At 37.5% G+C, this 12,057-nt stretch overlaps 1 protein-coding gene across 3 annotated transcripts in view; it reads right to left on the minus strand.

Annotated features, from left to right (window-relative positions):
* Positions 1-12,057, minus strand: part of FBXL20 (F-box and leucine rich repeat protein 20) — a 103,918-nt gene that overhangs the window by 8,634 nt on the left and 83,227 nt on the right. For all 3 annotated transcript variants that reach the window (XM_086687190.1, XM_086687191.1, XM_086687192.1), the window contains 7 exons: positions 11,176-11,302; positions 9,843-9,917; positions 6,812-6,942; positions 4,768-4,828; positions 3,788-3,832; positions 1,667-1,723; positions 496-708 (listed from right to left, as the gene is read on the minus strand). In XM_086687190.1, the coding sequence (XP_086543316.1) occupies positions 496-708; positions 1,667-1,723; positions 3,788-3,832; positions 4,768-4,828; positions 6,812-6,942; positions 9,843-9,917; positions 11,176-11,302 (709 nt within the window). The remainder of the gene's footprint in view (positions 1-495; positions 709-1,666; positions 1,724-3,787; positions 3,833-4,767; positions 4,829-6,811; positions 6,943-9,842; positions 9,918-11,175; positions 11,303-12,057) is intronic.

The following is a 12,057-nucleotide window of genomic DNA, read 5'->3' on the forward strand; positions in this document are numbered from 1 at the left end:
GGAGGATGGGGCTAAAAGAAAAGGTGAAAAAAAAAAACCTCTTAAATCCATTTGTTGTCTTAAAAAATAAGAACACCAGAAAAAGGGTTTGATGTGAAAGAAAAATACAAATTGAATTCTTAAATCCCATCTAACTAAATATTTTCTTTATGTTATTCCTTTCTTTCCTGACTGTGGCACGTGTTTTTGACTCTGTATGTTATTGAGCCCTGGACATTATTGGAGAAACTATGCTGGGAGGAGACCTACTTTTTTATCCCTCAGTGGCTATTTTCCTACTAAATTTCCATCTAAAACAACAGGTAAAAACTATCTATCCTTGCATTTGCTCTCCATTTTTTCCTCTTTGCTAAATGTCCAAGTAAATATAAAAATCACAGAGATCTAAATCTAGAACAAAAACAGAAAAGGAAATAAAGGAGGAAAAAAAAAAGAAACAAAAGAAGGAAAGGGTGTGGAGAGCACTAGAGCTGGAGAGTGTGCAGCCATCTTTACCCTGAGTCTCTTGATCCCAGCCCGTGTGATTTGCTGGCAGTCATAGAGTTCTATCCGCTCAAGGCTGTGACAACTCTTCAAGTGCTCCAGGGAAGCATCTGTGATTAGTGGGCAGTTGTCCAGTTCAATCACCTCCAGCTGGTCATGGGCGCAGGCTCCATTTCCCAGGTGACGAATTCCATCGTCTGTGATCAGCTCACAGTGAGACAGACTCTGCAGCCAAATAGAGCAAGGAAGGTCACTGAAACATCTCATGGTGTTTTTCTAGCCATTGGCCTGTGCACAGTCGGGAAGGAAACCTTCTGGGTTGGATTTTGATGTATATGGAGCCATCACTAGATCCATGTGGTAAAATGAGAGCAAACTAGAGCTGCTGGGGTTCTGCTTTTCACAATCAATGACTGACATTTCTATGTGTGATTCTAAATACACTGTGTGAGTGCATGCGACTGTGAAATAGTTCATAAACAAAATAACATACGCACCCCCATACACAAATGAACACTTTTCTACAGAGGCAAAGGGGCCTCAAGCTTTTCTTGAATAAAATTTTCTGGAATTTGGACTAAACACTGAATACACTAAACACTGATACAGAGGAATGCCCAAGCAGCTAATTAACTGAAGATGATTCTTACACCTGTTAGGTGTGGTCATCTCTTCACATAAGTCTCTTTACCAGTTTTCCTTAAATTCCTGGTTCCTCCATGTGAAACTCAGAACCCCTTATCCCAATTTTGGATAGTAATATGGCACTAAGTACACACAAAAATGAGCCTGGACACAAACTAGTCAAGCAGAATGCTTTCCCACAGTATTACTGGAAACAGTAGCACAGAACACCCCTAGTAAAGCCTTGATTGGTTCTGTTTTATAGGACCTATTAGTCTCAAGTGAAGCAAATTGAATTTGGGGCCATTTTGTCCCCTGGATCTCTGAAATTTAGCCATCATTCAGGCTGAAGTATAATTCACGTGGGAGGCAGATTTCATACTCTTCATGTCACTTTTCAATCTCTAAGTACTGATAACATAATCCTTTGGTCCTCTGTAAGTTGGCAATTTGGAGAAATATGCTTTCCCACAATGGTAGCCAGACACCAAGAGTAAAGTTAAGAGTTGGGTTTTGATTGAATCCAATGAACACAAAACTTTCGAAAAGTCAAACTCACCAATACTTGAAGTCGAGGACAGTGTATAGAAAGTTGGATTAATGTGCTATCTGTTATCTGAAAGAAACACAGAAGTTTATTATAGGTATAATTCCAAAAAAGCCTCATGGCTGTACCTCATTCTTGAGTACACTTGTATTCTAGACTGATACCCGCCCCCCCCCCCCCCGCTTTTTTAAAGTAGGCTCCATGCCTAATGTGGGGCTTGAACTTGTGACCCTGAGATTAAGAGTCGCATGCTCTACTGACTGAGCCAGCCAGGTGCCCCTAGACTGATATCCTGATATTAATCATCAAATAACAGAACCTAAGGTTGAAATCCCATCAGCTACCTGAACCTGTTCTTTGAGAATCTATCCAGGCAGGTTTGAACACATCTAGTCATCTCTAATTTTCATCTTTGACTATTCAAAGAATAGTCTATTGAAAATCCTTTGTCTCTGAAATGAATGAAAATCTGTCCCCTTGTAGTTTCTATCCATTGGACTTTGTTCTACCTCCTTAGAACAACCACAAAAAAGAATCAGAAGACACTGCTCCATAAAAAAATTTAATGTGGGAATATCCTCAAATTTTTAAGAATATATATTTGGCTTATATTTTATAAGTCATGCCATTAACTCTGAATTGATAAACTGGGTGTCAGGTATTTTCCCAAAGGTGGCAGAAGGGGGCTGCGGGACTCTGGGTTAGCTATGAACATTCAAGAAGCAGAACTCTTGGGGCGCCTGGGTGGCGCAGTCGGTTAAGCGTCCGACTTCAGCCAGGTCATGATCTCGCGGTCCGTGAGTTCGAGCCCCGCGTCGGGCTCTGGGCTGATGGCTCAGAGCCTGGAGCCTGTTTCCGATTCTGTGTCTCCCTCTCTCTCTGCCCCTCCCCCGTTCATGCTCTGTCTCTCTCTGTCCCAAAAATAAATAAACCTTGAAAAAAAAAAAATTAAAAAAAAAAAAAAAAGAAGCAGAACTCTTGAAGGAAGAACAGTCTTTTAAAAAAAATTTTTTTTTCAACGTTTTATTTATTTTGGGGACAGAGAGAGACAGAGCATGAACGGGGGAGGGGCAGAGAGAGAGGGAGACACAGAATCGGAAACAGGCTCCAGGCTCTGAGCCATCAGCCCAGAGCCCGACGCGGGGCTCGAACTCACGGAGCGCGAGATAGTGACCTGGCTGAAGTCGGACGCTTAACCGACTGCGCCACCCACGCGCCCCAGGAAGAACAGTCTTCTATAGTTATCTAAGGCTGGAAAGTAAATTAGTGCTTCTTTTCAAATGTCCCTCCAACTCTGAAATGATGATGATGATAACATACAGAGCTTCACAGAGGTTAAGAAATGGTGGGGGGTGAAAGGTTGGGGAGGGCAGGCATGTGCACATCACTCAGAAGGAGCAACACTGGGGAGGACACATGGGACACTCAGGCAAGTGCAAAAGATAGATGGATGTGAACAAGTTTTAGTTTAGTAAGAATAGCTGCTAAGTAGTGTCTGGATAACAAGTATTTTAGAAAAAACTGACTTCTATAATAACTGGAGTCTCTTTCCTTTATTTTTACTATAAAAAAATTTATTACTCTATCTTCTTTTTAGGAGTAGGAGTGCCCCTTCAAAATTTCTCCCCAATCAATTAATCTCAAAGCTTTAAAAACTGGTAATAAAAGAAATTGTTGGTAAGGCAGTATCTGGTCAGTCTGTCTGCCCAATGGGTCGAGTCAGATTTCCAGGGCTAATGATGTAAGGGCTCCAGGGTCTCATTAAGCTTTAAAAAAAAAAAAAAAAAAAAAAAAGGCAGTGCTATATTGCCAATGTGATGGGAGCTTTAATTATTTACTAGAATTACAACCCTGTAGGTCTAAGGAAACATTTTAACATCTTTATGGCCTGAATACTTGGGTCTTCTTTCTTTCCACTGGTAACTATATTGATGGCATGTATTTTTCTAGTTCTTTACCACATATACCACAGTACCTCTGCCTGGTATGCCTAGAGGACACCACAATAAATGGAGAGTCAGCAATGCTGCAGGCACTCCATGACATTAGGGTAAGGAACTGAAAGTTCTGCTGTGCACATATTATGTAAGTTTCTATCATACTGCATTTCTGAGTAAAAATCCACATTCTTACCTGAACACACTCTTCCAGGTCCATCTTTTCGAGCTCATGGCAATTCTACAAAATACAAAACCAAACATTATAGCTCAAACATTTAAAACATGGGAAAATTTAAGGCCAGAAGTAGTATTAAATACACCGACAAAATCTTAACTTTCAGAGTTATTCCTATAACAACTTCCTATAACTCAGAGGTGTCATTCTAATGACACTTTCTGCCTTATTCCATTAATTACACATTTTAAAAGGCCTCGATCACAGTGAAATTTCTTAATTATTCTACATTTAAAGTATCTAACACCTTACAAGTCCACGGGAATAAATTCCCTGAACATTAATACCAAGCTAGTACAGAGCCTTCTAACCATAAATAATTTGATGAAAATTATTTTCTTTGGAAGACTGAAAGGTAAGCTTTATGTCCCGATTTAGTTATGCCATATGTTGCCCCCGACCAATTAATGTTCCATCAATCTGCCTGAAAGCAAAGGTCCCTCCCCATGTTCCATTATACTGGTTAAAGACAATATAATTTTAAATGCTATTATTATACATACAGTGATTTATAAACCATTCCAAGGATTAACATATTCTGGAGAACACAAAAAATCTTAAGCCACCTCCATTTAAAATTGGGCTTATCCATCTCTTTCAACAACACTCTCACCCACCAGTCGCATACCAAGTAACCAAGAATTTCTTTCATGAAGCATGAGAAAGTCCCTGCTTAGTTTACCATCTAATGAAAATGTGACAAATCAAGTCTCATGAAGGAGCATCATGTCCTCCAACGCACGTTTGTATTTCCAGAGCAGTTTGTATTCCACAGGCCTATAGCTGCAGCATGAGAATGCTCAGGAACACCAGCCACAGAGAAGTTCCCTCACATCCCACACCCTCAATTCTGCTGCCTTTCTACTTTTCCCTCATTGTTCACTCCTCTGAAAGAAAAATCCCAAACCAAACCTACAGAACCTGGAGAAAATACTTACCCTAGCCAGAGTGGTAAAGCCTACGTCTGTTAATTGAGAACACCTTGCCACTTCTAATATTCTGTTATAAAAAAAAAAAAAAAAAAAGTGAAAGTCAAGCCCTTGTTCCCTGAAAACTGGGTTTATTAAAAACAGCAAGAATTTAAGAAAACAACCTCCTATTCCCTAGGCACTGCATACTATAGTGACATTAACAGCTAAGCAAGTCTGTATACAGATCTTGCCACTCATTTTCATGGAGTCATCATAAAGTGGTCCTGTAAATACCACAATTCAGGGTGATGCAATCAGAAGAATATAATAGAAGCTTGTAGTTAATGCCAAAATGCATGAAAAATGCATTTAAAAGCCTTCTTGATGGCATACTGCTTACCCCCAGAGGGCAGCCTGCTCCTAGAAAACAAAGGAAATGGAGATAAATACTCTGTTTCAATTAATCTGTTGCTCAAGTAAATTATTCTTTCCCTATTTTACATGTAGGTTCACTCAGATTTAAATAGCTTTTAAAAATTCTATGAAGGGACTGGTTAATTACAGGCCTGTACCAAGTATGAAATTCCATACTTATGAAAAAATACCCTTAAGCTTCTTGCCTCCTCCCACAGGCTCCCGGGGAGGCCCAGAGGAGGGGGAAACTGAGCTGGCAGACAACTCTCCTACTCAGGAACTGCTAAACACCAACCTAAATGCCAACCACAGGACTGGGGAATCAAAAGTAGCTCCTTTCTGTGAAAACTTTGGTGGTGTCTGTGTGACCGTACCAAAGAATATTTTTATGTCTGCTTACAAATTACTTACTACGTAAGTTGAAACAAATAAAGCCACAGTATAAGAAATCATTATCAAAAATCAATAAGAAATGAATGCTATATATATCTAATGGGAAAACATGATCTGACTGAACTTTTGATTATCATATTTGAGAGCTTTTCTATTTGAACAATAAAATAAGCCATGAAGTAATAAGGAGCTGAACAGTCCTCTCTTCAAATGAGAAAAAGGTAAAGTGTAAGATTTTTAGGGAGAAGTTTGGCTACCTCCTTAGCTCCAGGCCTCTAACATTATTAATTCTGACCAAGTCTATGATCTATCAAGGAATTTTGATAATCTAGGCAAATTTTCTTTCAATAATGATGATCAGGCTCCTGGCCAGGTGACTACAAAAAGCTTTAATGAAGTTATATTGGTTTACAATGATTATTATATGTAAGACAAGAGGTTTTCTGGGTTCTGGAGCCAGGCTGCCTGGGTTTGAATCTTGCTCTTGAACTCACTAGCTGTGAGACCTTGAACAGGTTATCTGACCTCTCCGGGCTTCAGTTTTCTCATCTATATTATGGAGACAGTAACAGTACTAATATGGTATTCTGTGGATTAAACGAATTAATATTTGTAAATCCCTTACAACAATGGTCAACATGTCTAACATATAAGTAAAATAAAAGTTTTGTTTTAAAAACAAAACAGGTATATGGGGATAATCCCTATTTATTATGAAACAGTGTGTTGTGGGCTTTTACAAAATCAGTATGGGTTTGAAACCATGTGTATGCTAACAGCATTCTTAGTAAATATTCAGCCAATCCTATATTTTGGCAGAAAGGAGGAACCATAGAGAAATAAGCTTGCTCTAAAAGATCTTGAGCACAAAGGAAGTTTTCCTGTAGGGCTTTTTTAAAAAATACTTTCTTCTATGTACCGGGCATCATTACCACAATACAAATAACCGCAGGGGTAGGCCTTTAAAAACTTTCTTTAGAAATGAATTATATGAAAGTTTAATAAGACAAGTAATGAAATAAAATGTTATTTTTTTTTTTTTTTCTAGTCTAGATAGCAAGAAGTAGGAAATGGGGACTATTACCCTTTGGTTTAGGCCAATTACATGTAATCGAATGAGGTACAAAGCAAGTAGCTGGGCATCTAAAAGGTTAGCCTTGTAGTGTCTACCTTAAAAATCTCAAAGTTCCAAAGAAATAAATTTGGGTGAAGAAGGCCTTTGTTCCTTTCCCATGATTTTTTGAGCTAAACAAGAAATGTTTACCTAAGCCGTGGACAGTTCTGACCTAGAGCATTCAGGATGGCATCTGTGATGTTGGAGCAGCCGGAGGCACAGAGGGACTGTAACTTATGGCACCCTCTGCATATAGTAATGAGACCTTCATCTGTGATTTGCTAAAAAAATAAATAAATAAATAAATAAGAGCAAAAAAATCCCATAGATATTAGTTATTTAGCAGAAGAAAAGGAAAAAAATGTTACCTCTGAAAATAAGCACCAAAAAGAAATAAAATAGAGCTTGATATTAATTAGGTAGTAGACCTAAAAGAAAATGAATATGCTTTGTTTCTCCTTCTCAGTTCCTTTTGATTTAGTTTGTGAGAGAATCTGTGCTCATTTTTTTCATTTTAATTTATTTTAAGTAGGCTCCATGCCCAACGTGGGGCTTGAACTCACGACCCCGCGATCAAGAGTTATATGCTCTACTGACTGAGCCAGCTAGGCGCCCCAGTGCTCATTTTTGGTGTAAAAGGAGGAAGCTATAATGGGATTCTTGTAACCTAGCGGGATTGGGAACAGCATGAGGTACATCGTGGGGTAGATTCAATTACACGACTTTAAAACCTAGAAAACAGGCAAGCACAGCAGTATAAATGTATTTATAAGTTCAAAATTGACACTGATATTAAGTTACTGAAAAAATAAAACAACCTATGGATGACAGTTGCAACTTCTTATCAACCACAGATCCATTTATTTATGTATTTATTTTAGTTGTATAATATAAAGAATATACTCATTTATGGAGATAAACAGCTGTGATCAACCAAATGTAATTTTGTGTGTTTTAAATTATTCTAAAATAAAAAGGACACAGCAAGATGTTACACTAAAAAAAAAAAGATGCCATATATAAACATCTTAACATGTAGGATATGATTAGCACTTCAATTTGTCCTGTTAGTTTCACAAATTTTGTATAAGCCTCAGAATAAAGCTCTCCTGTCATCTCTGTTCAGTCAGTGTCCTTAGGTTGCCAGGACAACTGAAAAAAAAAATCATGCTTTAAATATTCACTGCTTAAATCAGTATATTCTCAATATTGCATAATTGAAACAAGATACAGATAAAAAATGGATGCTAAGGCAGATATAAGATTTATCTTGAGGATAAATTAATGAAGATCAACACATGTGGAAGTAACTTTCATACAAGTGTGATGTATGTTATTACTAAACAAGGATAATTGAAATGTAAAGGGGAAACAGCAATCGATAAACATGCATATTTACCAGGCCAATGAGAACTTGTGTCATATAATATTAGGAAAGTTTTATAGGGCTGTGCTGCCTTTTCCTTCTTAATGTTTTAAAATCTATAAGGGATTACTGGGGAAGAAAGTTGAGGAAAGTCGTATGTACCAATACTTCAAATTTTAGAAAGAATAGAATTTACTAAACTTTTATGTTTTCAAATTAGTCCAGAAAAAGAGAATGGCTCAAGAATGTACTTTGGTCACTTCAACAGTTTTGGGCAGACACATGAAGTCTTAGGAATGAGAATCATTTCATCACATTCTACGGAAGGGATGACTTATGCCCTAAGACCTGGGTGAAGGGAAAGAGTAAAATAAACTGATGACAGAACTGGTTCTTTACGCTTACCACCTGCACTTTCTGTCTGCTGAAAGGATAAAGGAAGTGAAACTAAAACAGCAAATGGTAGGTAGGGTATGTATTTATATGGTTGTGTGAATGTGTGTGTAACATATATCCACACAAATATCTATGGAGTGTATCTCTGTGTATCTGTGTGTACAAACAGAATCTGAAGATGCCTAAGAACAGTTTCTTCCTATCACGGTAAGGTGATGGTTTCATGTTTACAACAGTTGTATAAGCTCTTCCTGTCAGGCCAAATATTTTGGTTTCATAAATGAAATTAGGCAAATTCTACAGTAACTATGACAGTCAGAATTAAAAGGAAGGGGTGATCAGAATTAAAAGGAATGTTATTCCTTTAACTCAGTCTTCAGGAGCCTCCTGAGCAGATCATTATCAGAACCATCCCTTAAGGGCTTGAAAGGGGAGGTTGCTTCACTTGCACAAAATATGGCCCTTTATGTGTCACCTTTAAACTAAACAATCACTATGCTCTCAAGTTTCAGGTAATCAAACAAGAGAAGGGTATAATGAGAAGAAGTTTTAGTAAAAACAAGGAAAGCCCTCATCAACTCTTTTTCATTGCAATGAGAGGCTCTCATTCCAAGGCAACACATATATGTAATTTTCCAGGCAAGAGAGAAAAGCTAAATATGTACTGTCAATGTTGTAGGAACCTGAGTGGTTTCAGCAAATTCTCTGAGCAAAATGCAGGGGTTTGGGGATAGACACAAAAAAAGCTGATAGTCTAAACAAGCCAAATGTGAACTACGAATACTACTTGGAAATTAAAAATTTAGGGGCGCCTGGGTGGCGCAGTCGGTTAAGCGTCCGACTTCAGCCAGGTCACGATCTCGCGGTCCGTGAGTTCGAGCCCCGCGTCAGGCTCTGGGCTGATGGCTCGGAGCCTGGAGCCTGTTTCCGATTCTGTGTCTCCCTCTCTCTCTGCCCCTCCCCCGTTCATGCTCTGTCTCTCTCTGTCCCAAAAATAAATAAAAAATGTTGAAAAAAAAAAATTTAAAAATTTAAAGAGTACATTTTGCTTGTCATCTGTTTGGATCAGTGGTTCCCAACAGTTATGACCCAATGATAGATGTTAATTGATCTGACTGCAATTAATTTACCAAAAATATTTTAAGTACTGAAGTTTGTGAATAATTCACTTTGAAAAGAAAAAAAGAAAAGGGGTGGAGTTACAGTTAGCTTATTTGGAAGTCTGCAAGAGCTACCTTCTATATTATCTCTGTTAAAACCCTCAGGAGTGACTATTGTTAAACATGCAAAGAATCATCTGTGTGTTTACAGTGTCCCCAGGATTGAAGTAGAATAACCACTGGTCTTGATGACTAAAGCTCTTACAATATTACTGATATGAATTACTAATACAAAAGAATTGTGGGAAGGACTGCTTACTAAACAAGTCTGCAAGTTCAAAGTCACCAGTTCAGGACAGTGTGCACCTATGTACTTGAGAGCTTCGTCTTCTAGCTAGAAAGATTAAAAAGAGAAAATATGATTACTACCATTGTTTCAAGGGATAAAGATTTAGGAATGTATACATTCATTAATACATTCTAAATACAGCCAACCAAATTTCAAAGAACAATGAATCAGAAACAATGACCTGTGATCACAGAAAGGTGGACTTCATATCATTAGTATGGTTATCAGTATTTTTCATCAGTTCCAACCACATCAAATTCATATGATCACCAAATCAAGGAAAAGATAAAATAAACACTGCCTAATGTTTATGGATTTTTCTTCTGATAAATTAAATATGCCTCACAGCATTTTGTTCAGGGATTATGAAGCTAAAATAATTTTCACACTTCTATGCTTCCTATATAAAGTTTTTTAAAAACAAACTTTTTGGGAGCAGGAGCTGAGAAAGGAATCCGGTTTATCTGCTGCTGGAAGATCAGTGCCATGTGTACAGTGCTGAGAACAGATGGCAAGTAATTGATTATAATGTATAATGGTGCATTCCAATCAATATTTTCCAGGATTCCATAAATAACCAGAAGCTCAAGCTGTTGTTTTAAGGCAGTCTCACTTTCAACGCTCTGTTTCAAACAATGGAACTCGTCCCATCATGGTCAAAGAGTAAGGGCACTTTTAACGGCATCCAAGGTATGGTTTCAGTAAGCATTAGTAAAATAATTTCTTAAGAGCCTAGCCTTACTTTGTCAATCACTTCTAAACTCACTTTTGATTATTTCCTTCCAGACACTGCCATGTCAATTCCTTATTTTTTTTCCACAGTAAAATATGAAGATAGCAAAAATTTTTAATGACAAAATATGTTGGGATTTGTAATGTGACTGGCAGGAAGTAAACATCAACACTATAAAATGTAGGTTCTGTATATCTGGCACATTTAACCTGGTAGTTAAACAACCAGCGAAATTGCTAACTAAGCTGGCTTCTTTGCCTCTCCAGTTTAAGGTCTCAGACAATGACAACATGGCAAGTTTCCTTTTCAGATTAAGTTGCAAGAGACCCTTCTTGCCTGAGGTGGATGCGTGGTGTGATTTTTTCTCCTCATCTTGCCTCCCCTCATAAATTTCTTTGGTCAGATGTTAATTCTTAGGTTTTTTTACTCTAAGGAAAACATTTTAGTATTTGGTAAGTATGTATCTTTGGCCAATAATATACAATTACATGTTCCTCAAGCCAGTATCTTTGGACTGCCTACAAAGTCCATGGTTCTTCTAACATTCACAAGCACTACATGGAGTATTACCTGTGTGCAGCCTTTTAAGAATAAGGCCTTGAGACCCCCACAGCCTCTCACTAGTGCTTGGATGCCATCCTTGGTTACTTGGTCACACCAGGAAATGTTTAATTGCTCCAACAGTGGACATCCCTCACTTAGGACAAAACAAAATGAAACAAACATATGACTAAACCCAATTCCAAAGGTACCAAAGTCTCATTTTATTGGCTATTTAGTCAGGGAATGGCTACAGTCCCATGTTCTCCCCTAAGAATATATTTACTTAACATAGATTTAGAATATAGTCAACCAACAACAACAACAACAACAACAACAACAACAAAAACAACAAAGCATATTTATCAACACTTGTGGTGTTCACGTGGGACTATATCACTACAGGGGCTCTCTTAAATCCAGCTAAACTAGTAAGCACAAAGCACAATATTGTTTTTCAGATATGTTAGACCGTTATGGAGGTTTATCCTTTCCAAACATATTCTTTTTGCACTTATCACATCTTTAAAAGATCTGGAAAGTAAATGGGAATTAAGTGACCTGTTCAAGTTAACAGAGTAATTAGTGAAGAGTTTAGATTCAGATTCTTTATCAAATAATTCTATTACTTATCAAAGTAATAATGAGGATATTTACATTTTTATGTAAAAAATACAAAAGATCTATAAATTTTCCTTATCTGTGAAGTATCTGGAGTACTGCTTCCACAGGCTGAATTTAGGATATATTGTGTTCGATCTCTGCCTTATATCAAATATTAGTTTCGTCTTTCATTTCTCACTTGAACTATGGAAGAATCTCAAGTTCTAGGACATTCTTAGGAAAATACTGCTTTAATTGTTTTATAAAACGAAGGCAGAGGATCTTGGTTCAAGTTCATTCTTCAGCATT

The sequence above is a fragment of the Puma concolor genome, chromosome E1, assembly GCF_028749965.1.
Source record: "Puma concolor isolate L17-30 chromosome E1, mPumCon1.1.hap2, whole genome shotgun sequence".
In the NCBI taxonomy this organism is placed as follows: domain Eukaryota; kingdom Metazoa; phylum Chordata; class Mammalia; order Carnivora; family Felidae; genus Puma; species Puma concolor.